Source organism: Salvelinus sp. IW2-2015, linkage group LG13 (genome assembly GCF_002910315.2).
Source record: "Salvelinus sp. IW2-2015 linkage group LG13, ASM291031v2, whole genome shotgun sequence".
NCBI classification, from domain to species: Eukaryota; Metazoa; Chordata; class Actinopteri; order Salmoniformes; family Salmonidae; genus Salvelinus; species Salvelinus sp. IW2-2015.
In genome coordinates this window covers 40,668,818-40,695,989 of record NC_036853.1, presented here as the reverse complement: position 1 = coordinate 40,695,989, position 27,172 = coordinate 40,668,818, and the positions used below count along the sequence as shown (strand labels likewise).

General features: G+C 42.8%; 2 protein-coding genes across 5 annotated transcripts; both read right to left on the bottom strand.

Annotated features, from left to right (window-relative positions):
• Positions 1-299: 299 nt before the first annotated feature.
• LOC111971473 (tetraspanin-4) lies at positions 300-21,129 on the bottom strand. 2 transcript variants are annotated; one of them, XM_023998260.2, is made up of 8 exons: positions 18,954-21,129; positions 17,466-17,535; positions 10,104-10,295; positions 9,856-9,930; positions 9,433-9,528; positions 5,084-5,216; positions 4,569-4,652; positions 300-4,236 (listed from the first exon to the last, which is right to left on the bottom strand). In XM_023998260.2, exons 2-8 carry the CDS (start codon positions 17,532-17,534, stop codon positions 4,184-4,186), a joined length of 702 nt encoding a protein of 233 aa, XP_023854028.1. In that variant the 5' UTR covers position 17,535; positions 18,954-21,129; the 3' UTR covers positions 300-4,183. The 2 variants fall into 2 exon arrangements, with proteins under 2 accessions (XP_023854028.1, XP_023854029.1); XM_023998261.2 differs by having other exon boundaries at positions 5,103-5,216.
• On the bottom strand, positions 18,981-23,730 carry LOC111971471 (leukosialin-like). 3 transcript variants are annotated; one of them, XM_023998257.1, is made up of 4 exons: positions 23,612-23,724; positions 22,775-23,005; positions 21,136-22,604; positions 19,039-19,125 (listed from the first exon to the last, which is right to left on the bottom strand). In XM_023998257.1, exon 3 carries the CDS (start codon positions 22,433-22,435, stop codon positions 21,230-21,232), a length of 1,206 nt encoding a protein of 401 aa, XP_023854025.1. In that variant the 5' UTR covers positions 22,436-22,604; positions 22,775-23,005; positions 23,612-23,724; the 3' UTR covers positions 19,039-19,125; positions 21,136-21,229. The 3 variants fall into 3 exon arrangements, with proteins under 3 accessions (XP_023854027.1, XP_023854026.1, XP_023854025.1); XM_023998259.2 differs by having other exon boundaries at positions 18,981-19,068; positions 21,136-23,005; positions 23,612-23,730; XM_023998258.2 differs by having other exon boundaries at positions 18,987-19,074; positions 21,136-23,005; positions 23,612-23,730.
• Between the last annotated feature and the right edge of the window lie 3,442 nt (positions 23,731-27,172).

Here is a 27,172-nt window from a genome sequence, read left to right as displayed (position 1 = left end):
CATAAAAAAAAACAAGAATCGACTGAAGAAAGTTCATTTGTAGTTCTAAACATATTTAGGGTGTTTTTTTACTCACTTTTTGTCTCTCCCACGACGTTATTCCTCTCTCCTACAGCGTCCATCACAATTACATGCACATGGCCAAATATGCAAATTAGGTAATGACGTAATTTAGCGACTTCTAGCGACTTTTAGGACAGCCAGTAGCTACTTTCCTTACTGAGGAGTTGGAAACACTGGTCTTTCTGTAACGGGTGTCGTCGTCTGATGAGGAAGAATCGGACCAAAGCGCAGCGTGGTAAGTGTTCATGACTTTTATTTAACTGAACACTGAAACAAAAATAACAAAGTGAATAACGAAACAGTCCTGTCAGGTGCAGAAAACATTAAACAGAAAATAACTACCCACAAAACACAGGTGGGAAAAGGCTACCTAAGTATGGTTCCCAATCAGAGACAACGATAGACAGCTGTCCCTGATTGAGAACCATACCCGGCCAAAACAAAGAAATGCAAAACATAGAACAATGAACATAGAATGCCCACCCAAATCACACCCTGACCAAACCAAAATAGAGACATAAAAAGCTCTCTAAGGTCAGGTCGTGACACTTTCATCCCACAATGATTGTGTTTTCAGCCACCGGTAGCTTGTGGGTGCTTTATATGTGCTATAGTCAATTATGATTGCATGTCTAATTATATTAACTATATCATTATTAATATACGCCTACTGTATGATAGCTAGCAAATTAATTAGCTAATTAACGTTAGCCTGCCTAGATGGAACTTCTGAAGAAGGAAGATGTTTTATTTCTACAATTTCCAAAAGCTAACCAAACAAAAACATTACTTTTACGAGACGTGTTTGTGCATTAGTAGCACAATTTCTATCCTTTTTACATTCGTTTTTACATACACTTGTATGTTGACTTCTCCATTATGAGGAGTTTCAGGCCCCGGAGTGAACATAATTGTACACTCGCAAACTCGACTGAACGAGGGCTGACGGGCTTACGTTGCAAACTTCCCTTACTTGGCTAATCATTTGGACCGCCCGCCAAGATGATGACGGGAATTCCCCAAGGGCATAATAAGGCAAGGGTAGGTGGACCAGGGTGTGTCTTTTATGAGTTTGAACCGTTGCCGAAACAGATGAAAATGAACTTCATGTCAAAATGAATGTCTATTAGTCCCACGTGGACTTATCGTCTCGTTATATTTTTTCAACTAAAATGAAAAGCAACTGGTAATAGTTATAGTTTTTTCAGGGTGTCTCGTAATCGTAATTTTGTTTTTGTCAGGAACAATAGGTTCTTGATGACCATTTTCCGTCATAGTTATTGTTGATGAAATTAACACTGCAACACACCTGATTCAAAGTTGAATGTTTAGTTGATCATTTCAAACAGGAGTGTTGGAACAAAAGCTGTAATTAAAGCCTGCAACATCCAGTAGCTCCCCAGGACCAGAGTTGGAGGCCCATTTTCTACACTCATACTATTCTCTTCTCCCATCCCTCTCTGTAGCACACCCTCCTGAGTTCTATGAGGAGGTGGCTGAGACTCTGGACAGGATTGCTCAGTGGTCCCACAGTATGAAGAGACCCCAAAGGTCCAGCCACGACCCCTGCTACCACCCCGGTCAGTCCTCCCCCTGGTGAGTGGAAACACACACACATGCTATGCTGCTGTATGGCTATTCTTTTATTTTTACCCATCTATCCATCTCTCCTGTCCTCAGAAAGAAGAAATGCTACGCCAGCTCGTCCAGGTACTGTCTATGGAAGGGGAAGCCATCAACTACAAGGTGAGGCTTCTGGTGTAGAACTAGATCTAAATCACCTGACACTGCATTTACTAACGAACTACCTACACCGTTACGAACTACATACCCTCGTATGGTGTGCCCCCCCCCCCTGTCTATCATATCCGTCCTTCGCCAAGCTCCTGGACACCTTCATCAGCCAGGAACAGGCCCTGTCCGTGTCAGAAGTCTCTATGTATCTCTAAACCCTTTTTGCAAAATGGAAGTTAGCCCTAACCTTTAATACAGATTTAGCTTAGCTTTTTCATTGTTTTCCATTTCTCCTAAAAATATAAATATGTGAAGAATATATACATGTATTTGATAAGAGTAACTTGTTTGGTTGTATAGACTGGTTGGTTGTTTAGCAACAAAACCGATACCTGCGCAACTATGGGGCAAATCAGACAGGATTCACTTAGATTGTTGTAAACTATATTTCGTCTCCAATGTTTATTGAAAACATAGATACATTTGCACAATGAGCACTTTTTGTGGTGTTGGTTAGCTAGCTAGGGAATTCTGACCATGTTAGCATAGAAGTGACATCAGTCAAAACACCTCAAAACAAGACATGGTATCAAGAACAAGATAAAACTAGCTGAAACGAGCCACCTACGATTCCCCACATGGCATCTTGTCATTGTTGCTAGCCTTCTGGCCATCCAGAATCGCAACAACACACGGATTTCTGCCCCATTGAAGCATGCGCATCGTTTGTGACATTGTAAGATAACCCCTCTTTTAAAAAATGTAAATGTGGACATTGGCGCCCCCTGTCTGTTTAAAGGTTGTTTCCAAACACAACCACCAAGAGGCAGAAGTCACTGACCACAGCAGGCATCTGGTGCTGATTTTCCCTCAAAATCTAATCCCACACCTTCCATTTTCCATCTGCAGGAAAGTATCGTCCAGTTTGCTAGAGATTTTGGATTACGAATGACAACCCTACACCGTCAAGGCAGCTCGGAAATACTCACTACTTCCTTTGAACGGTGAACACAGGAATACTGTATGAACTCTAATCTATGACTAAGGCCTGGAGTTGTTTCCGATCAGGTCAGGTAGAACTCAGGGCCCTTCCTATGACCTCAGTCTCTCCTGTCTCTCCTGTGATGAGAGACGGAGGAGGCATTAGCTTTTTATAACACTACGACACGTGAATTGTCACAATTGTATTTATGTCTGAGAATTATGTGTACTTATACAATAATTCTTTTTATCAACGTTTTTCTATAGACATATTTTACAAAAAAACTGTACAGTGTAGTCATCGGTTTGGTTTGGGTTTCATTGCTTGGGGTTATGACTGCAGATCATAATTAAATAGCAGACTTTCATAGTCCATTTATAAACGATATGTGATATATATTTCATTAGAATGACGAACCCTATTGCAAGTCAATTACCTCTTCAGTTGTCTATTGGACGGAATAAGTATATGAAAGCATAGGCTCGTCTCAACTATAAGAGAAGTTAATTCATACCGACAACACCTCATACGCACAATATGGAAAACAAGTTGTTTGAACTATTACCCCATTCACAATCAGTCATACATGTATTTGACATATATACATGTATTTTACAAAATGCTCAAGTTCACAAAACAACTACCACTTCACATGCATACAAATTACAATGTATTTACATTTTATTTGCTTTGGTAAGGCTCACTTTAAAACGTGTAGTTTAGACTTCTGTTTAAAATATGCTGCAGTTGAACATAATACTGTAAGTGTTTCTTTGGGGCAAGTCACACTGCTTGTCCATGGACATCAGGGCAAGCACTTTATATTTTCACTACTAAACAATATCATTAGTATCGCCCAATAGTGAAAGTGACTAGTAGCACGTAGTCCCCAATAGTTACAAATAATGTCCTTCCTTATACATGATAAGTAAAGGGCTGTATTCCAGATGATCAGATCTCTCAAAGCCAATTGAATTACACTTCGCCAGGCGTTGTGAGATCTGAGCAACATGACCGCAATGAAGACGACCTGGAATGTGCCCCATGGTTTTTGGTGCAGTGTTCTAAGAACCATCAATCCAGATGAAAATAACCCTTCAAATGGGTGATGTGTTCTCATTCAAATATATTTTATTAAACTTAAACAGAATTGAACATGCAAAAAAGGATGATTTTGATCTGGATCTAATGTTCTGAAAAACCACCCCAGCAGCTGGTATATAAACATTCAAGACCCAGCTAACACTTTTTTTTAGTTCCCACAGCGGTGTGGAGAAGTTATTTTTCAAATAACCGAAGGAAAACCTTAAAGAAACGTTAGATGAACTCTGTGCCAGCTAGGGAGTCTCTCATTCAGCCTCTCCTGTCTGTGAAGGACCAGTCCCAGATCAGTCCAGGTACTTCTCAGCACGGAGGATCTGGCAGTACATCAGCAGGGAGAAAATCAGAGCGAGGATCTGAAATGACAAGAGAATGTTTGAGTTATAAAATGGTGACATATATTTCACAAAACCGGATAAGTTAACTGTTTGCCAGATAACTTTCCTAAATGTTCAGATTTTTTGGACTCAATGTTTGAAGCTAATATTTCTTAGTTCACTGAGCTCATATTTCTTAGTTCATCAAGTTTAGATATGTTACAACAGACTAAATATTCTCAATAACCCAGATTCAAGCTTTCTTCATAAACATGCTAGTTAAGGTATATCTGGGTGTTAAGCAAATTTAGTTGACTAACAATGATCCTGCTTGGTGGAAATTGATTGATCAATTAATATGTCGTAGTTACCTGGACAATGCCGATGCAGACTCCAAACACCAGGACAGAGAGGATGTTGTCCAGGAGCCACTGTCTGGCCTTCTGATAACACGGCTGAGAGGAGGAAGAGGAAACCGTGGGAAGAGAGAAAGACGAAGGTGAAGGAGGAGAGGGAAGGATGGGAGGAGGAGAGGGAAATGTGAGAGGAAAAGGGGAAGAGAAAAGGAGCAGTAGATGAGGGGGAGGGTGGGGGACAGAGAGAGAGACGGGGGTTGGGTAGAGGAGAGAAGAGAAGAGAAGAGAAGAGAAGAGAAGAGTGGAGGACAGATGTGAGTGAGAAGGAGAGCAATGTGTTGATGAGAATTGAGTGTTGAAAGAACGCAGTCGAGAAAATAAATTGTATTATCACAGTCAGGGTCATTCTTTACATTCTTGTAAGTGTGAGCGCACATGCACATCGTACAGCAAGACACGTAGGCAGCTGGGAAATGTCTTGTGAGCAGGCTGTTGAACCTTGACTCTCCCTCCTCCCCGTCCCCCCCTACATTTGAGAAGTGGTCTGACCTCGGTCCATTCTTCAACACATTGGTCCATCCCACCGGAGCAGCAGGAATAGGGGAGCGTTCCGTTGATCACGAGGTACCAATCTGTTTTGTTGGTCACACCGCAGCACTTGAACTAAGAAACAAATATTGCATTTGTTATTATCTCTGTTGGTTTGTTTGAAAATGTGCCCCTAAAAAATGTGTCCCTGAATCAGCAACTGCACAGCCCCTCAGACTCACTGATACTATACAGTATGTACATGGATGTAACTTTCTAGCCAATTCAGGAGATTTAAAGGGATAGTGCCAGATGTTGGCCCCTTTTCTACTTACACAGAGTCTGATGAACTCATGGATACTATTTTTATGTCTCTGTGTCCAGTACGAAGGAAGTTAGAGGTATTTTCGTGAGCCAATGCTAACTAGTGTTCGCGTAATGGCTGGAAGTCTACTGGAACAGCTACAGTAGCATGCTGACTGGTTAAGTAAGGTCCCTGAAAAGGGACAATCTGCAATTGCTACATCCATATTTGGACATATAAATGAATGATATGTAGCCATTGATTCTTGAAGAATATAACTTATAAATGCCTCATAAGCTTAGTTCAACTGTCGTACCCCACCAGAACCCCCCAAAATATAAGCTTGTTTTACTCCAATGTTTGTAAACAAAGTAATACAATGGATGGTCAGTTCTGAGGGTTATCCTACAAAGCAGGTTTGAGGAGTTAGGAGGTAACTTAGGTCAACTCTGAGTTCAACTAGGTATAACCGGTCATACGAATGTAGCTCACCTTTTGCCAGGTACATTTCTATGGCAACGAATCAGTCACAACTCACGGCTAACTCCATTTACCCTGCATGAAATGACTGAGCTGCGAGTTGAGAACGAGATCCCTCCCTCTTGCAAAGATTGCATCATCATCCCCTTCATTTGAGGAAGTTGACTGATTTTAAATATTTTATTAATCACTTTTTGGTTAAAATATAAAATTACACATTTGGTAATGACAGAACGCAATGTAATGACATAATGCAACTTCACGCAATGTAACACGCACTGCGTGTATGACTTAATAAATATTGATAGGAGTGGGGGGAAAAAGGAGTTTGTGCATTGATAAGCATATTAACGATATTTAATACAATAACGGCACTTCTAAAAGCCTATTTCACGCTGCTGAATTTGCAAGATAACTTTACTTTCATTTTGATTTCGGCACAATTGAAAATATGGCACTGACTCGCCCACGGATTGATGTTTCAGCATTGTCTCAATGAAAAGTTGGGTGTTCGACTAGCCATGTGCGACATGCACGCGCAGTTACAAGTAGAGGTCGGCCGATTATGATTTTTCAACACCGATACCGATTATTGGAGGACCAAAAATCACCGATGCCGATTAATCGGCCGATTAATTAATTAATTTTTATTTGTAATAATGACAATTACAACAATACTGAATGAACACTTATTTAAACCTAATATAATACATCAATAAAAATCTATTTAGCCTCAAATAAATAATGAAACATGTTCAATTTGGTTTAAATAATGCAAAAACAAAGTGTTGGAGAAGAAAGTAAAAGTGCAATATGTGCCATGTAGGAAAGCTAACGTTTAAGTTCCTTGCTCAGAACATGAGAACATATGAAAGCTGGTGGTTCCTTTAAACATGAGACTTCAATATTCCAAGGTAAGAGGTTTTAGGTTGTAGTTAATATAGTATTTATAGGACTATTTCTCTCTATACCATTTGTATTCCATATACCTTTGACTATTGGATGTTCTTATAGGCACTTTAGTATTGCCAGTGTAACAGTATAGCTTCCGTCCKTCTCCTCGCTCRTACCTGGGCTCGAACGAGGAACACATCGACAACAGCCACCCTCGAAGCAGTGTTACCCATGCAGAGCAAGGGGAACAACTACTCCAAGTCTCAGAGCGAGTGACGTTTGAAACGCTATTAGCGCGCACCCCGCTAACTAGCTAGCCATTTCACATTGGTTACACCAGCCTAATCTCGGGAGTTGATAGGCTTGAAGTCATAAACAGCGCAATGCTTGAAGCACAGTGAAGAGCTGCTGGCAAAACGCACGAAAGTGCTGTTTGAATGAATGCTTACGAGCCTGCTGCTGCCTACCATCGCTCAGTCAGACTACTCTATCAAATATCAAATCATAGACTTAATTATAACATAATAACACACAGAAATACGAGCCTTTGGTCATTAATATGGTAGAATCCGGAAACTATCATTTCGAAAACAAAACGTTTGTTATTATCGCATATACCCTGACTGCATACAATGAACGCAAGAGAAGTGACACAATCTCACCTGGCTAATATTGCCTGCTAACCTGGATTTCTTTTAGCTAAATATGCAGGTTTAAAAATATATACTTCTGTGTATTGATTTTAAGAAAGACATTGATGTTTATGGTTAGGTACACGTTGGAGCAACGACAGTCCTTTTTCCGCGAATGCGCACCGCATCGATTATATGCAACGCAGGACACGCTAGATAAACTAGTAATATAATCAACCATGTGTAGTTAACTAGTGATTATGATTGATTGATTGTTTTTTATAAGATAAGTTTAATGCTAGCTAGCAACTTACCTTGGCTTCTTACTGCATTCGCATAACAGGTAGGCTCCTCGTGGAGTGCAATGAGAGGCAGGTGGTTAGAGCGTTGGACTAGTTAACTGTAAGGTTGCAAGATTGAATCCCCGACCTGACAAGGTAAAAATCTGTCGTTCTGCCCCTGAACAAGGCAGTTAACCCACCGTTCCTAGGCCGTCATTGAAAATAAGAACGTGTTCTTAACTGAGTTAAATAAAAGGTGTAAAATAAAGGTGTAAAAATATATATATATATACGTATATATATATTTTTTTTAATCGGCCAAATCGGTGTCCAAAAATACTGATTTCCGATTGTTATGAAAACTTGAAATTAGCCCTAATTAATCGGCCATTCGGATTAATCGGTCGACCTCTAGTTACAAGCCTGCTAGAGTTAGCGGCAGGTGGACGAGCAATATCCACCATTGTAGTATGGATGAAGCCTGAGCTGGAATGTGAAGCTAATTGAAGCTGGTTAGCTTTAGATAACTCTGAGTAGATTGAGCGTGCTTTGTAGGATACCCCTCTAGCATCCATAGCTCTGTCTATAAATTTGAGAGTGGTTACGTTTCTCCAGCCCATCATTCAGATTTTTCCTGAAACGGGAGAGGGTACAGGGCCGGATTACCAAAACGGGCATGCAGTGCACGTGCCCCGGGCCCCTGACCTCCAGGGGGCCTCCAAACCCCCCAAAAACTTGACATTTTTAATTTTGGGGGTTTTGGGGCCCCCATCAGGAGGTCGGGGGGCCCCCAGATAGCATATGATAGCAAAATGTGTAGAATTGCAGGAAATTAGCAGTTAAATTGCACAATTCTCTCTCAGCCTCATGGTAAAATGTGAACAAAAGCATGGGATGGCCCACTGGGCACGCACTGGTTGAATCAACCTTGCTTCCACGTCATTTCAATGAAATTTAGTTGAACCAACATGGAATAGTGCCCAGCGGAGAGCTATAAAACAGAAAAGTGTAGAATTGCAGGAAATTTGCTTTAAAACAGCAACATTTTCTCTTAGCCTCAAGACAAAATGTGTGGAATAGCATTATAAAACTAACCCATCCCACTCACATTAGAAGTTCAAAACGAGAAAGTGTAGGCTGTATAGCCTATCGAAATAATGACACAAATTTTAAATAATTTAACCAACAGCTTCAATTCGTCGGGGCATGGACTCTACAAGGTGTTGAAAGTGTTTCACAGGGATGGTGGCCCATACTGACTCCAATACTTCCCCCAGTTGTGTTAAGTTGGCTCTTTGACCATTCTTGATACACATGGGAAACTATTGAGTGTGAAAACCCAGCAGCATTGCACCGGTGCACCTGGCAACTACTACCATACCCCATTAAAAGGCACTTAAATATATTTTCTTGCCTCATTCACCCTCTGAATGGCACATATACACAATACGTCTCAATTGTCTCAAGGCTTAAAAATCTTCCTTTAACCTGTTTCCTCTACCCTGATTGAAGTAGATTTAATTAGTGACATCAATAAGGGATTATAGCTTTCACCTCTCGATTCCCCTGGTCAGTCTGTCACGGAATGAGCAGGTGGTCTTAATGTTTTCTATACTCAGTGTAAGTCCTACCTATCCTCGTCAGTCAGATTAAGTGATTTATCACGAAATACACAAAATATACACAGAACAGACACAAGCACCATATAAAGTGACAAACTAGAGATTGGTGGGTTTCCCCTAACCCCCATCCCCCTCTACCATTTTCTGCACATTGTCCCATGACTTCTTCAGTCCTTCGTCTGTCAAGTAATCCTTCATCCCCTTCTTTAACTCATCCTGAGCTTTCGTGTCCAGCTAAAAGAAGGGATGGAGAGGGAGAAAGAAAGAAAGAAAGAGAAAGATGAAGTGGGGGCCTTCATATACTTGCAGCATATGAGACAGATATAGGGGATAATGTAAAGGCTTCTAGAATGTAGATGACTGTACCACCTCTTTGTCTTCTGCATCAACCTCTGTATCGGTATATCGTTTTTTTTTTAAACACTGGTTGTTAATTTAGTGGTAATATAGTGGTAAAACTTTACTAATGACCCCCATTTGGGGTTGTTAAACATCAGTGGGTGAAACTAGATCTTTGTTAGTGGCCAGGAGGGTTGTAGATGGATGGTAGACTGGACTCACCTCGTTGTGAAAGATATGGAGGACCAGGGTTAGAGTCACCTCTGTCAACACCAGGAGCAAAAGGATTACAAAGAACTGTGTAGAGGGAGGGAGAGAGAGAGGGATGGGTTAGGGGATGAGAATAGATATTTAAAATTATTTGGACCTGTGCGTGTGTATGTGGTTTTGTGTGCTGTGGTAAGTTGACTTGTAAAGGTATTTAACATGATTGAGGTTGACCCATGTTTTGTGATGTCATGGGGACTCACCGTCATCAGCAGGCAGCGCTGCTCCTTCAGGGCGCCAAGGCAACCCAGGAAGCCTGTCACCATGGTGACGCCCCCAGCGACCAGAAGTAGGTTTGCTGCAGAGAGTGAGGGAAAAGACAGCGGGAGGGAGGAGAACTCGGACTGGGTGAATGATAGCCACACTCCCACTCCAAACAGGCCACACCCTCCCAGCTACAGAGGAGAGAGGAGACACAAAAGGTGACTTAGGGTGAATCCCAATACGCAGTGGTAGTTCTTTCCAAAATCAAAGTTTGACCCATGTTTTCAGTACTCAAAAGTAATCTATTTGTTGGATAAACTTAGATTTTCGAGTCAGAAGTAGTTGCATCCATAGTTAGAAGATAGGACATAGGAAAGGAAGTTTTTGCATTGGGACTCACCCTGCCTGTTGTGACTGGTCCCAGATCTGTATGTGTTTACATGTATAAAAGCACTTACATATGGGATCATGCTACCCTGTGTTATAAGTTGTGCATTTTAAAAGCTAAAACAGAATGAGATCATCAATGCTGCCTGCTTGACCTACATACGTAGAGATTTGGCAGGAGTCTCCCGTTGATTGTGTTTCCATATGTTCCTAGCAACTAACATACAGTACCAGTCAAAAGTTTGAACACACTCATTCAAGGGTTTTTATTTATTTTTTACTATTTTCTACATTGTGGAATAATAGTGAAGACAACAAAACTATGAAACAACACATGAAATCATGTAGTAACCAAAAAAGTGTTAAACAAATCTAAATATATTTTATATTTGAGATTCTTCAAAGTAGCCACCCTTTGCCTTGATGACAGCTTTGCACACTCTTGGCAGTCTCTCAACCAGTTTCACTTGGAATGCTTTTCCAACAGTCTTAAAGGAGTTCCCACATATGCTGAGCACTTGTTGGCTGCTTTTCCTTCACTCTGTGGTCCAACTCATCCCAAGCCATCTCAATTGGGTTGAGGTCGGGTGATTGTGCAAGCCAGGTCATCTGATGCAGCACTCCATCACTCTCCTTCTTGGTCAAATAGCCCTTACACAGCCTGGAGGTGTGTTGTGTCATTGTCCTTTTGAAAAACAAACGATAGTCCCACTAAGCACAAACCAGATGGGATGGCATATCGCTGCTGAATGCTGTGGTAGCCATGCTGGTTAAGTGTGCCTTGAATTCTAAATAAATCCCTGACAGTGTCACCAGCAAAGCACCCCCACACCATCAGACCTCCTCCTCTATGCTTCACGGTGGGAACCACACATGCGGAGATGATCTGTTCACCTATTCTGCCTCTCACAAAGACACGGCGGTTGGAACCAAAAATCTCACATTTTACTCATCAGACCAAAGGACAGATTTCCACCGGTCTAATGTCTATTGCTCGTGTTTCTTGGCCCTTAGTAGTGGTTTCTTTGCAGCAATTCGACCATGATAAAATGGCACCGACAGATAGGGCAGTTGTACTTTTAGCTACCAGGGCAATACATTTTGCAATATTTTTTTTAATGTGTTATTTCTTCGATTATTAGCCCAGATTTTTTTGGTGTTATTACATACAACCGGAAAGAACTTTCGGCGGTAACTCACCAACATTTAGAGCAGGAATACGACTTTCCCGAATTGGATCCTTTGTTCGTATCCTCCAGGGCAATTTAACTGATTCCAGAGGCTGATCTAAAACACAGCCGGCGGAGAAGAGGTATTCGGAGTGGACTCCTAGTCGCGCATACCACCCACCGCTTCCGAGTATATTTTCTCGCTAATGTTCAGTCTCTGGATAATAAAGTTGACAAGCTCAGGGCTAGGATCTCCTTGGAAACATGGCTCTCTCTGGATATACTGTCTGAGTCCGTACATCCAGTTGGGTTCTCAGTTCATCGCACGGACAGGAATAAAGATCTCTCCGGGAAGAAGAAGCGCGGGGGTGTATGTTTCATGATTAACTACTCATGGTGGGATTGTGATAATATACAGAAACCCAAGTCCTATTGTTCACCCAACCTAGAATACCTATCAATCAAAAGCTGGTCGTATTACCCCCCAAGAGAATTCTCTTCGGTTATAGTCACAGCCATGTATATTCCCCCTCAAGCCGATACCACGACGGCCCTCAAAGAACTACACTGGACACTATGCAAACTGGAAACCACATATCCTGAGGCCGCATTTATTGTAGCCGTGGTTTTTAACAAAGCTAATCTGAGGAAAAAGCTACCAAAGTTCTACCAGCACACTGACTGTAGCACTCGCTCTGAGAAAACGTTGGACCACTGCTACTCAACATTTCAAAATGCCTACAAGGCCCTCCCCTGCTCCCCCTTTGGCAAATCTGATCACGACTCCATTTTGCTCCTCCCTTCTTGTAGGCAGAAACTCTAACAGGAAGTACCCGTGCTCGGACTATTCAACGCTGGTCTGACAAATTGGAATCCATGCCTCAAGATTGTTTTGATCACGAGGACTGGGATATGTTCCGGGGAGCCTCTGAAAATAATAGTGACGAATTCACGGATACGGTGACTGAGTTTATCAGGAAATGTATAGGAGATGTTGTACCCACTGTGACTATTAAAATGTACCCAAACCAGAAACCGTGGATAGATGGCAGCATTCGCGCAAAACTGAAAGCGCGATCCATATGGCCGAATACAAACAGTGTAGTTATTCCCTCCGTAAGGCATTCAAACAGGCAAAACGTCAGTACAGAGACAAAGTGGAGTCACAATTCAAAGGCTCAGACACGAGACGTATGTGGCAGGGTCTACAGACAATCACAGACTACAAAGGGAAAACCAGCTGGCCACGTCGCGGACATCAACGTCTTGCTTCCGGATCAGCTAAACACATTTTTCGCCCACTTTGAGGATAACACAGTGCCACCGACGCGGCCAGCTACCATGGACTGTTGGCTCTCATTCTCTGTGGCCAACATGAGTAAGACATTTAAGCTTGTTAACCCTCGCAAGGCTACCGACCCAGACGACATCCCTAGCCGTGTCCTCAGAGCATGCGCAGACCAGCTGGCTGGAGTGTTTATGGACATATTCAATCTCTCCCTATCCCAGTCTGCTGTCCCTGCATGCTTCAAGATGTCCACCACTGTTCCTGTACCCAGGAAAGCCAAGGTAACTGAACTAAATTACTATCACCCCGTAGCACTCACTTATGTCATCATGAAGTGCTTTGAGAGACTAGTCAAGGATCATATCACCTCTACCTAACCTGACACCCTAGACCCACTTCAATTTGCTTATACCGCCCCAATAGATCGACAGACGATGCAATCTCACTGCACACTTCCCTATCCCATCTGGACAAGAGGAATACCTATGTAAGAATACTGTTAATTGACTATAGCTCAGCATTCAACACCATAGTACCCTCCAAGCTCATCATTAAGCTCGGGGCCCTGGGTCTGAACCCTGCCCTGGGTCCTGGACTTCCTGACGGGCCGCCCCCAGGTGGTGAACGTAGGAAACAACACCTTCACTTCACTGATCCTCAACACAGGGGCCCCACAAGGGTGTGTGCTCAGCCCCCTCCTGTACTTCCTGTTCACCATGACTGCGTGGCCACGCACGGCCCCAACTAAATCATCAAGTTTGCAGAGGACACAACAGTAGTAGGCCTGATTATCAACAATGATGAGACAGCCTACAGGGAGGAGGTGAGGGCCCTGGGAGTGTGGTGCCAGGAAAATAACCGCTCACTCAATGTCAACAAAACAAAGGAGCAGATTGTGGACTAAACGGAACAGCAGAGGGAGCACCCACCTATGCACATTGACGGGACCGCAGTGGAGAAGGTGGAAAGCTTCAAGTTCCTAGGGGTACACATCACTGACAAACTGAAATGGTCCACCCACACAGACAGTGTGGTGAATAAGACGCAACAGTGCCTCTTCAACCTCAGGAGGCTAAAGAAATTTGTCTTGGCACCTAAAACCCTCACAAAATTTTACAGATGCACAGTTGAGAGCATCTTGTCGGGCAACTGCACCACCCGCAACTGCAGGGCTCTCCAGAGGGTGGTGCGGTGTGCCCAACGCATCACTGGGGGCAAACTACCTGCCCTCCAGGACACCAACAGCACCCGATGTCACAGGAAGACAAACAAGATCATCAAGGACACCAACCACCCGAGCCACTGCCTTTTCACCCTGCTACCATCCAAAAGGCGAGGTCAGTACAGATGCATCAAAGCTGGGACTGAGAGACTGAAAAACAGCTTCTATCTCAAGGCCATCAGATTGTTAAATAGAAATCACTAGCACCTTAGAAGCTGCTGCCATATCTACTGTACATAGACTTGAAGTCACTGGCCACTTTAATAATGGAACACTAGTCACTTTATTCATGTTTACATATTTTTGCATTACCCATCTCATATGTACACTACCGGTCAAACGTTTTAGAACACCTACTCATTGAAGGGTTTTTCTTTATTTTGACAATTTTCTACATGGTAGAATAATAGTGAATATATCAAAACTATGAAATAACACATATGGAATCATGTAGTAACCAAAAAAGTTTATTTTAGATTTTAGATTCTTCAAATTAGCCACCGTTTGCCTTTTTTTTTTTTTTTTTTAACACGTTATTTTACCAGGTAAGTTGACTGACAACACGTTCTCATTTGCAGCAACGACCTGGGAATAGTTACAGGGGAGAGGAGGGGGATGAATGAGCCAATTGTAAACTGGGGATTATTAGGTGACCGTGATGGTTGAGGGCCAGATTGGGAATTTAGCCAGGACACCGGGTTAACACCCTACTCTTACGATAAGTGCCATGGGATCTTTAATGACCTCAGAGAGTCAGGACACCCGTTTAACGTCCATCCGAAAGACGGCACCCTACACAGAGCAGTGTCCCCAATCACTGCCCTGGGGTATTGGGATCTTTGTTTAGACCAGAGGAAAGAGTGCCTCCTACTGGCCCTCCAAACCACTTCCAGCAGCACCTGGTCTCCCATCCAGGGACTGACCAGGCCTTGATGACAGCTTTGCATTCTCTCAACCAGCTTCATGAGGTAGTCACCTGCAATTCATTTAAATTAACAGGTGTGCCTTCTTAAAAGTTAATTTGTGGAATTTATTTTCTTCTTAATGCGTTTGAGCCAATCAGTTGTTGTGACAAGGTAGGGGGTGTACAGAAGATTTGGTAAAGACCAAGTCCATATTATGGTAAGAACAGCTCAAATAAGCAAAGAGAATCGACAGCCCATCATTACTTTAAGACATGAAGGTCAGTCAATACGGAAAATAAGAACTTTGAAAGTTTCTTCAAGTGCAGTCGCAAAAACCATCTAGCGCTATGATGAAACTGGCTCTCATGAGGACCGCCACAGGAATGGAAGCCCAGAGTTACCTCTGCAGCAGAGGATACGTCATTAGAGCTACCAGCCTCAGAAATTGCAGCCCAAATAAATGCTTCACAGAGTTCAAGTAACAGACACATCTCAACATCAACTGTTCAGAGGAGACTGTGTGAATCAGGCCTTCATGTTCGAATTGCTGCAAAGAAACCACTACTAAAGGACACCAATAAGAGGAAGAGACTTGCTTGGGCCAAGAAACACGAGCAATGGACATTAGTGGAAATTTGTCCTTTGGTCCGGAGTCCAAATTGGCGATTTTTGGATCCAACCGCCGTGTCTTTGTGAGACGCGTTGTGGGTGAACGGATGATCTCCGCATGTGTATTTCCCACCGTAAAGCATGGAGGAGGAGGTGTTATAGTGTGGGGGTGCTTTGCTGGTGATAATGTCTGTGATTTATTTAGAATTCAAGGCACACTTAACCAGCATGGCTACCACAGCATTCTGCAGCGATACGCCATCCCATCTGGTTTGGGCTTCGTGGGACTGTCATTTGTTTTTCAACATGACAATGACCAACACACCTCCAGGCTATGTAAGGGCTATTTTACCCTTACCAGAGTGCGGCATCAGATGACCTGCATCAGATTATTTGTTTAACACTTTTTTTTGGTTACTGCATTATTCCATGTGTGTTATTTCATAGTTTTGATGTCTTCACTACAATGTAGAAAATAGTTTAAAAAATACAAAATTGAATGAGTAGGTGTTATAACATTTTGACCGGTAGTGTATATACTGTATTCTATTCTACTGTATTTTAGTCTATGCCGCTCCGACATTGCTCATCCAAATATTCCATTCCTTTAGATTTGTATGTATTGTTGTGAAATTGTTAGATTTTACTTGTTAGATATTACTGCACTGTTGGAGCTAGAAACACAAGCATTACACTTCACCTGCAATAACATCTGCTAAACGTGTACGTGACCAATAAAATTTGATTTGATTTGATGAATACCTGATTCACGCAGTTTCCTCTGAACAGTTGATGTTGAGATTTGTCTGTTACTTGAACTGTTAACTTTTAACAAAGCACACCTGTTAATTGAAAGGCATTCCAGGTGACTACTTCATGAAGCTGGTTGAGAGAATGCCAAGAGTGTGCAAAGCTGTCAACAAGGCAAAGGGTGGCTATTTTGAAGAATCTCTAACATAAAATATATTTGTTAACACTTTTTTGGTTACTACATGATTCCATATGTATTTTTTCATAGTTTTGATGTCTTTACAATTATTCTACAATGTAGAAAATAGTAAAAATAAAGAAAAACCCTATAATGAGTAAGATGTGTCCAAACATTTGACTAGTACAGTATGTCCAGAGTTATTGGAGTGTAGTTTTATGTCTTGGTGGCACCAACTAGAGGCTTTATCATGTGTTTTCCCACTTTGTGACCCTTTTTTTTTTTTTTACTCCATGGCCCAAGACTTTGCACTTTATTATATCGAATTCAGAGTTTGTATTCACATCCTTGTGTTGTTAGGCAATACTGTACATTATGTGTGGTGCACGGTGAACTTGTTCCCCAGCCTAAGGTCATATTCACGTTTATCTGGGATCACAAATATATTAATTTGGGAGACAAATAAATAGACCAAACTTGAACATAATAAAAACAGGATCACAACAAAACCAGTACAAAACTAGAACAAAGCCAGAGTGGAACAGACCAGAACTGAGCCAGAACAGGACAAGAAGAGAGCTAGAGGAACACCATAATACAACCACACAAACAGGACTAGACAAAGACCAGAAACAGATCAGAACTGGAATTGGAGCTGAAAAGCCCAATCTGTGATTTCAACAGCCTGTCCCTCCCACTTTGTTTGGTAAGTTATATTCTTCAAGATTCAAACAATGGGTATACTGTACTATATGTTATTCATTTAAATTACCATTGGACAGCAGAAAATCTTACAGATTGTGCCTTCAAAAAGCTGAGGCATGCCAAAGAACAGAGATGTAAAGGTACTGACCCAGAAGATGAGGTTGAAGACGAACATGAGGTATTTCACACAGCACAGGCACCTCCGAGAGGCTGACATCCTGTCAGGGAGAGAACAAATTATGTTATGTACTAATATCAAGTTCAAGACAAGACTTGAGAAGTTTAATCTACTTAACTCTACTCAAGTATACCTTGGACATGCAGCACATTTGAGGTGTGGTTGTGGTGGCAGATGGTTTTGTGTATTGTGGTTAGTTTACTTGTAAAGGTATTTATATGGTGTGGCTGCGGTTAGTTGTGTGTGTGTGTGTGTGGGGGGGGGGGGGGGGGGTCTATGCCTGTGTTGTAGTGTTCTTAGCCAGCCAGTACAGTGTGTATGGTGGAATTGTTTCCTAGGCTGTGTTCCTGAGTGGGTCTGATACGTCACACAGCCACTGTGGTGGAATCTAGTGACTTGTTCCACACACAGGAAGTCAGCTTGTTGGAGCGGACAGGAAGGAACCTCCCTTCTCCTGCCGGACTGCTAATTGTGTGTGTGTGTTTGTGCATGTGTGCGTGCCTATTTAACTCATGTGGGGCGGTCATGGAAGGTTATCATGACCAGCCAGAGACATGATAAACATGACTCATAACACGACTGGAAGTAGAGCTCATTCTAAAGGCATGCTAATGCCAGAGGGCAGAATAGTGTGGTAGAATAGACTTAAAAAGACTTTGAACAGAATGAAACAGAGGAGTACGTCTTTTATTAATAGTTGTAAAGTAAGAGTCAGTCTTTGAAAATGGGGAACAATACTTGATCAAGCAAAAAGACATTCATGTTAATAGTGTGAACAATGCAAAAGCATTTTATGCGTTTTTATTTGTTCAACGCTTAGAATGGACATAACTGGAGGCAGACCTACAGAAGAAGAAAAAAACTACTTTGGCTTAAGTTCTGATGTAAATGATATTACATATAAATTAGTCTCAGTCTTACACAACCAATTTATCATAAATCAATATATGCCATTACTAGGATTCATGCATACACTTACAAGGCATACCTGCAATGGCCGAGACCTTTAACGTGTGTGTGTGTGTCCCCACAAGAATAGTAAACAAACAAACATTTGACCAACTGGGGACATTTTGTTATTCCCCATGAGGTCAAATGCTATTTCTAGGGAGTTTAGGGTTAAGGTTAGAATTTGTGTTTGGGCTAGATTAACGTTAAGGGTTAGGGTTAGGAGCTAGGGTTAGTTTTAGGGTTAGGGTTAGCTTTTTGGGTTAGTGTAAGGGTAAGAATATGAGTTAAGGTTAGGTGTTAGCCAAAATAGGATTTTGAATGGGACTGAATTGTGTGTCCCCACATGGTTAGCTGTACAACAGTGTGTGTGTGTGTGTGTGTGTGTGTGTGTGTGTGTGTGTGTGTGTGTGTGTGTGTGTGTGTGTGTGTGTGTGTGTGTGTGTGTGTGTGTGTGTGTGTGTGTGTGTGTGTGTGTGTGTGTGTGTGTTTTAATTAAGTCTACTGTACCTGTCTGACGGTTGACTCCACAGGCTTGATAGGAAGACAAATGCGTAGAAGAATTCCAGACTAAGGGACTCCTCTTTTGTTCTCTGGACTCTTCTCCTTTGTTGAGTTGATTTAACTTCAACTCAATAACATAAGTTTTGATTCAGTCCACTTTGTTCTGTTTTAGACGGTCCTCCAGATTAGAAAGCTACATTAGTTTTCCCTCTTTGTCACCCTCCCCTCTTGGTATGGATTGTTCTTAGGATAGAATTACAGTTTCTTGCGCTCTCTCTTTATTTTCCTCTGTTCCTTTCTCTCTGCCCACTGTAGAATTCTTGTCAACTTTTAGATAAACTCTGTCCTCCCGTAAAACTTTAACTCCGATAGACTTATTAAATGTATCAACTATCTCTAAATTTAGAGTTTGTTTATCCTTTCTCCCTCTTTTCAATTCACAATACAGTTCTCTCTCTTTCTCTCTCCCTCGCTCTCTCTACTTCTCAATAACTTCCAGATGCGACTGTGTTGTTGCCGCTCTCTTTTCTCTCTTGCTCCCCCCTCCTCTCCTCAGTATTTTTGCCGTCCCTCCTCCAGCGCCCCTTCTTCCTCCTCACCTCCGTCCCCTTACTCACCACATCTCTCTCCCTCCCTCCCTCTCACACTCTCTACCTCTCTCCTTCTCTCTCTCTAAACAAACATTATTCTCTGTCAGATTATCCTATTCAGCAGAGCAAAGAGACATTAAGGCGTTTCTTTGAAAGAGTTGCAGATTTGTTTCTCTTCCATTTCCTCTGATTCTGTTGTACGCACCCCCCTCCCCCAACCCACACACACACTTACTCCCCTTCCTGAAAAAATAGTTGAAGAAGGTTGAGGGGTGTAGTGGCCAGGATAAAATGTTATATTTACCAAGGATCAATTACTAAAAGCGGTTGTTGTGTTTTTAAGTTTAATTTGTGATCCCATCAGAGGGGTTCTGTGACTGAGTTGTTTGCCTGAACAACTGTTTTTGATCTCTGCTGTTATCTCTGCCAGACGTTTGCAACAGAGGCAACTTCCACAAAAACAGACCAGTGGAACGGAAGACCTGTGTGTCATCACAACACCCGCTCTTTACTGCAGGTCACATAATTGAACTGTGCTCTGATCATAAAGGATCAGGGAAAGAGCACAAACATAGTGGCCATAATCAGCAACACATATTTGATTTTATCTTTATTTAACGAGGCAAGTCAGTTAAGAACAAATTCTTCTTTACAATGACAGCCTACACCGGCCAAATTCGGGCGATGCTGGTGTAACAGTATAGCTTTCGTCCGTCCCCTCGCTCGAACCAGGAACCCTCTGCACACATAGACAACTGACACCCACGAAGCATCGTTACCCATCGCGCCACAAAAACCGCGGCCCTTGCAGAGCAAGGAGAACAACTACTTCAGGTCTCAGAGCGAGTGACGTCACCGATTGAAACACTATTAGCGCGCACCACCGCTAACTAGCTAGCCATTTCATATCGGTTACACTGGGCCAATTGTGCACCACCCTATGGGACTCCCAATCACAGCCGATTGTGATACAGCCTGGATTCAAATCAGGGTGTCTGTATTGACGCCTCAAGCACTGAGATGCAGTGCCTTAGACCACTGCGCCACTCGGGAGCCCCAAATCAAATCAAGTAAACAAAGCCTTTTCTATGGGACAAATCCTAACTTCCACTGAAGTTGAATACTCACTTAGTCATGCATTGATGTCAATGGGAGACTAAGTGAAAATTTGTCTCAGTGGAAGTTCAGATTTGCACCTATGAATTGAGTGCTATTGATTTAAGCAGTTCCAGAAATAAAGTGCATTTGAAGACCGCAAATTGTTAAGCAAAAAGTATTCATATTCTGTCGCGTTCAACTTCATTCTAGAACATGCACTCTGCACATCTAAAACTTTATTCAACAAAAAAATGTTAAGACAAAACAGCATACAAAATACCAAGGGTAAAACTTATGACCATACACACAATCACTTCTATCTTCCCTGAGTTATGTTGACAGAGCACACAATCACAGATACATACAATGTCAAAGGCCTTTTCAGTAGTACAAAAATATTTTTTACTTTTACATTATCACCTCGAAAAACTTTTTATGGAAAACTCTTCTATTTTAAACTGCAGCGGTTAGACAGAATGCAGCTCCTCCATTCTTCTTACCTCTTTCACTCTAATTGTCTTTCTTTCCATTCCCTTCTCCCCTCTCCATTTCTTTTTCACTTTCCCCCTCTCCGCTTTCCCCTCCTGTCTTTTCTCAGTTCGATTTTGAAAGTGAAGGAGGAGCCATCCTCTCTTGCCCCTCCTCCACTCCCTCATCAATGTACAGCAGAGGCTCCTTCTCCTCCCATTTCTCTGCCTCCTTGCTCCCAGCCACCCCTACTCCCCCATCAGGCTCACCCCTCTCTCCCTCAGTCTCGTTGGCTATGAATGTGCTCAGAACCACATCCGTTCCAGCCCCCTCTCTCTTGTTGTCCTCTGGGCTCCCTCCCTCCTCCCCACCCTCATCCTCCTTCCTGTCCCCACCCCCTAGCTTCACTGGCCCTGCCCAGGCGTCTTCCTCCGCCCCTTTCTTCCGCTTGGAACTCTTCCCGTTCCGGAAGCTGGACACAAAGTGCGCGGTGTGGCTCTGCCTCTTTCGTCTGATGACCAGACATACACAGTAGCCCACGCCCGCGAATATAACCACGATCAGAAGAGCGACGATGATGACCCATAACAAGCTGGGCTGACCTGTCTTCCCCCTGATCCCAGCACTTGTAGAGTCTGGATCTGTGGAGGTGTGGGTGGTAGCGGGGGTCGTGGCATGGCCGGGAGCGGCATTGACCGATGGGGAGGTGGGTGCAGTGGTAAGTCCCTCTGTGTGGCAGGCAGTAATCTCTGAGGCAGTGTGGATAGGTTCAGGTGTGTAAGTGGAGTCCTCCGTCAGACGAGGGGTGGTGAGGGGCCAGACTGGGATAACAGAAGTCAGGTGGTCCTGGGAAGTGGTTGGGAGATAAGAGGCGGTCGTAAGGACGTCTTGAGAGAGGGTGGGTTTAGGGCCAGTTGGAGTGGTCATATCTATAAGCCCTTCAGTGGTCACAGGGGAAGGTGTCATCGTCTCAGCCTCTGAAGTAGTAGTTGGTGCATCAGAGGTGGAATCCTGAACGATGGTGATCTCAGGGTTTGTTATTACCATAGTGATGGCATCAGTGGTAGGTACTGAAACAGAAGTTACTTTCGGAATAGCAGTTACCGGGGTGATGATTTCAGGGGCAGGCTGTGCCCAAGTGACGAGCACAGGAACAGGCTTTGTCTCTATGGTGGCCTCCGGTGTAGAGGCTGCCATCGTGACATCCTCATTAATAGGTGCTGCCATGGTGACATTCTCAGGTACAGTGACGGTGACATTATCTTGGGCAGGGAGACTGGGCAGAGAGAGGGAGAGGAGCAGAGCCCCAAGCATCAGCCGTATCCGCTCCATACTGGGCAAGAAGTGAGAGGGGTCACAGAGGTCAACCGTCCCTAAAGGGTTTTGCTGATCTCTCAGATTACGTTTGTCTTCCTCTTTCTGGGGTGCGTCAGCGACAGCGTTGTGGCTTGAAAGGTATTGGAGGTTTGTTGTACAAGTCTAGAGCAGAAGAATGTACACTCTAGAAAAGAAAAGCGGTATTCGTCATCAGGTACCGGGGTTCTTGGTTTGACTACGATTGTGTGTCAGGCTTTGATCTTCACTGCTCTCGGAATTTCCCTTTCTTTCAGGCCTTGCCTTTGTTAATAATCTAAGGTTTGACTGAGTGTTAGGCATATGAAGTGCACTTACATAGTCCAACTTTTGTTCTCTTGCTGTCTCTCCTGGTTGCTGGGCTTGTTGTTCACTAGGGTGCACTTGGGCGCAAATAGACCGGAAAGACACAGCCCTTCTCTTCCTCTCTCGCCCTTCAGCTTTCCTCCCCTCCCCTGCACTTCACGGTACTTTTCTGTATATCAGCTGCCTATTTCAAGTGTAGCGTGAGAGATTGCAGCAACGGTGAACCAAGAAAAAGCACGAGACCTATAGAGAAAAGGACAGATTGAAGGGTAAAGGAAGATATGGAAGAAGGAATGTAGAGGTTATTTTATGCGTACATTGCCACATGTACTGTATAATATGTTTACCTCCTCACAGCGTCCACTATCTGAACCGCTGTAGATGTAAAATGTTTGCTTAGTACACACCTAAAAAATTAAGGAAGTTACCAACACTACTTTTTGTTGTTTATTCTTGTCCACGATGTCACCATGCATTTGACTGTTACTTATGAAAGGGGGGTGAAAAATCTAAATGAGTTTCTAAAAGCAAGTTGGCCTGTCTTAAAAAGACAGTGATAAAAGATGAAGACTTAAAGACCAATTGATAAAAATAACCTATTTAAAGAAAATGGCCCCTAAAAATGTATTTAAAAATAATTATGAAGAGATACATTAGGAGGACCATCTTACTACAAGAGCGTGGCAGTAAATTTAACACAAGCCTAAGAAAGTTCACCTGATTGTATTTTCGAAACCTCTCTCTCCCTCCTTTTTCTTGCCTCTTCACACAGTTAATCAGATCAGTGTCTGTTTAGATCAGACATATATCAATATGTGCCATTTGATAAAAAACAAAAATCGTACTTACCCACATGTTGCTTGGAGAAAACGATTGGATTGAAATTATGAATCCACCTTAAAGGCACATGCTTTAACTCCTGTACTGTGTGAATGACATCTCGTGCACTAGTACATGTCCAAATCACCTTTCACTCGCTTGCTTGCTCGCTCCCTCCCTCCCTCCCTCCCTCCCTCCTGTTCACTCCCTTCTTTCTCTCCCCCTCCCTTTCTCTCTCTAGTTGGTTCTCTCTATTTCTTCCCCTCAGGGTATCAAATTCGTCATAAAACAGTTTTGTTAACTGCAAAAGAGGTGGGATTGGAGAGATGCCAAATAACTTAAGAGTAGCTTGTGATTATTTTCACGAGGAAAAAGGAGAAGTTGGTCCTACAAAGAGAAGGTGTGTGTGTTGAAATGTTTGAGCCAGAGTGTGTTTGCACACCTACACACAGGCCTACTTGAATGTGTGTTTGTTTGACGGTGTGTGTGCATGTGTGTGGGGAGCAGGCAGTCAAAGGGCGTAGGTTGTCAAAACATGAGAATTCAAAGTAGAGAGAGTGATGATAAATTCAATTTTATTATGTAATTTAAAAAATGAATCTCATGTCTTGGGACATTATATGTCATACTTCAGCTGGTTAGGTGTTAAATTCTACAAGGATATATTTTCTACTGTATTTACAGTTATACATTATTGATCAAATGTCCCGATCCACTATAAATTGTGAGGTAGACCTATAGTCGATTCCTGGTAAGTTACATGTTCACAGGCACACCAATTTTCCATTACTATTTGGGATATTCTAGTAGTATTCCGTTTTTTAGTTGACGCATATTAGCATCATATCCCGTTTACAATAACCCGAATAAGCTTGTGTCCCGGTTATGAGAAACCCAGTTAAAATGCCTGGGATATGCTGATCGTAGACGGGATACTGTGTCATACAAATATATTATTCCGTTTACTGTTGTTTTACATTGTTTGTACAGGCTCGGTTTTGCATAGTATCATGGGTAAATGTAGGAATATTCTGTTTATACAGGGATACTCGTAAGCGGGATATCAAGATGTATTTTAACAGCTTATCTCGAATAAGACCTTAACTAGGTTATGAGCTATTATCTGGAATGCTGTGCGCGTGTAAACATGGTCAGTCAGATAAATTAAGCTAAATTGTTTACGCCCAGTGCAGTCCTTTTTATTTGACTAGCTCCTAATAACAGTGCATGTACAGTATTAGGAGTCAACGGTATTTGTGTCAGTGTGTTTGTAGAAATGGCACCTATCTCCTCGTTGCTGTCTGACACACAATGATGATGTGTCTCTTAACAAGGTCTGAATTCTCTTAAAATGGAAACTCTCTTATCAAGTGTTATTTCCAGTTAGACATGTTGTTCTAATCTCTCTCTCTATTCCTCTCTCTCCTTCTTTCTCTCTGTCCTCTTCTTTCTCTCTGATCAGACCCAGGCTTAATCTATCTTTCAAGTAGATTTATGTAGATCATATACTTATACTTTTGTTAAAGCCAATAAACATACAGATTATCAATTCATTTTGGAAATGTTTAAACTCGGTCAGGATTACAGTGTTCAAATCTGCCATGGAATTGGTAAAATAATGGTGAACATTTCTCTCCAAAGTAATTCCAGGTAAATTGTAGTACTGTAGTACAAAAAACAGAATCATACGCAGGTCTCCAACAGCGTTTGGTCTGTAGTTTCTTCTGGTATCACTCTTCCATTTGCATACCAGAAATCAGTGATGTTCTCCAGTGTCACTTTGGGTTGAGTCCACAGGTTGTCACACTCTATCCCTTTCTGCCTCCCCTGCTCCCTCCTCCCCCTCTCCTTCACCCTCTCTCTCCGTTTATGGTCGGGTGCCATAGTGGAGCTGTTGGTGTACCAGAATTCAACCCTTTCTTCCACAGATGACATCTGGTCAACCCACAGGTTCTCCAGATCCACCCCTGATACCTTCTCTCCTCCTCTCCTCGCTCTCTTTTCCCTCTCTCTCTGGACTGACAAACGCACCCACAGGAAGACAGTGAGACCAAGGAAGAGAGAAGCAGTCAATCCCAGAGCCCACAGAACAATGAAACAGACCAGTCTAGTAGAGCCAGGAAGCAACGATAGGGACCTTTCATCTGCCTCTCCGCACTCTGGACGATCGTGCACAGTGTTTTCAGTTGTGTTGTTCAGCCTGTTGTCATAACCTGAGATTGTGTGGTTGTGTCTGAATGAATGAGTTTTCTTCTTCAAAAGCACTGTTGTGTTACGATTATTAGAGGTTGTGGTATTACTGTATGAAAGTGTGTTTGTGTCGTTGCCTGTGTCATTATCTGTAAACGTGTTTGCATTGATATATGGAGTTGTCCTATTGTCAGCATGGGGGATTGAAACTGTGGCTGTGGTGTGGTCCTGGTTGTCCATAGACTGGCTTGTGTCGTCAGGTTGTGTTTTGTAGCCTGGAGCCCTGTAAGTCACAGTCATGTGCTCATAAAAACCAGGACGTGTGACTGTGTACGTAGGTGAAACCGTTGTTGTGACGCTGTTGGCCTTGCTTTGTTTAGCTCTGTTCAAACCTGTCACTCTACTAGTTGGGGTGTTTGTGAAGAAGTCTCTCTGTGTTGTGTGGTAATCTCCTGATGCAATCTCTAGTCCTTGTGTAGCAGTGTGCTGGTCTGCTGCTTGTGACCTGTCTAAGTGTGGCTTTGCTAGCCTGGAGTCATTAATGGTGTCAGCAGCCCCTGTCTCTATGGAATTTGGTGTGCTCAGTTCTCTGGCTGTTTCAGTGGTGCTGCTGTCATGATACTCAGTCCCTTCCTCCCCGGGGAGAGAGGTGGTGCTGGGGTGGTCAGTTGTGGGTGAGGCTTTGTGTCTGCTGAAGGGAAGAGTCTCATGGTGATTGTGGCTCTCTGTTTCCATCCTCAAGTCTCCTGCAGTTATGTGCCTGTTGCTCTTCTGTACGGCTGTGGTGGCGTAAGTGGCAGTTCCTGTTCTGAGAATGCCTCTTCCTTGAGTCGTTCTGCCTGAGTTGTTGACAGCTGCTAAGCTAGCGCTTTTCTTCACTTGTGTGTTGAACATGCCACTAGTCCTACCAGAGTGGTTTTCAGTTGTGGAGAGTGGAAGTATCAGGGGGTCTGATGTTGTAGTGCTGATACTAAGGTCTAGAGCTGCTGTTGTTTCTGTGGCGCTTGGTGAAGCCGCAGTGGTAGAATGGAAGACAAGAGTGGCGAGGAGGTGAGGAAGGCACATGGCGAGAGAAATCAGAGTCAATCTCATCATGTCTGTGTGCGAGAAAGAGAGGGACAGAGAAAGATAGGAATAGTGGGATAGAGAGAAAGAGAATGAGAAATAAAGAGCGAAAACGAGAGAGAGACAGAGGCATCCAGTTAATCAGATTACTTTGTTTTGCTTGTAATACTGTAGCACACTTTTGAACACTCTGCCATTGCTTCCCATTGTCACTCAGTCTCATACTCAGTAAGTTGTCAGTTCTCAATGACAAAGTTGTACATCTAGTGGTTTCACACAATTGGAGATCAACTCTGCTCAACATGGATAATAAAATAGATATGCAAATAAACAGAA

What these genes read in the sequence shown, in the direction of transcription:
- LOC111971471 (XM_023998259.2), bottom strand. Translation starts at nt 22,435, where the DNA reads ATGGAGCGGATACGGCTGATGCTTGGGGCTCTGCTCCTCTCCCTCTCT.
- LOC111971473 (XM_023998260.2), bottom strand. Translation starts at nt 17,534, where the DNA reads ATGTCAGCCTCTCGGAGGTGCCTGTGCTGTGTGAAATACCTCATGTTC. An exon ending in TCTTCAACCTCATCTTCTGG is followed by an intron (nt 10,296 to 17,465) that starts GTCAGTACCTTT and finishes TCTCCTCTGTAG; the next exon opens with CTGGGAGGGTGTGGCCTGTT. An exon ending in GGTCAGACCACTTCTCAAAT is followed by an intron (nt 4,653 to 5,083) that starts GTAGGGGGGGAC and finishes TCCTCCTCTCAG; the next exon opens with CCGTGTTATCAGAAGGCCAG.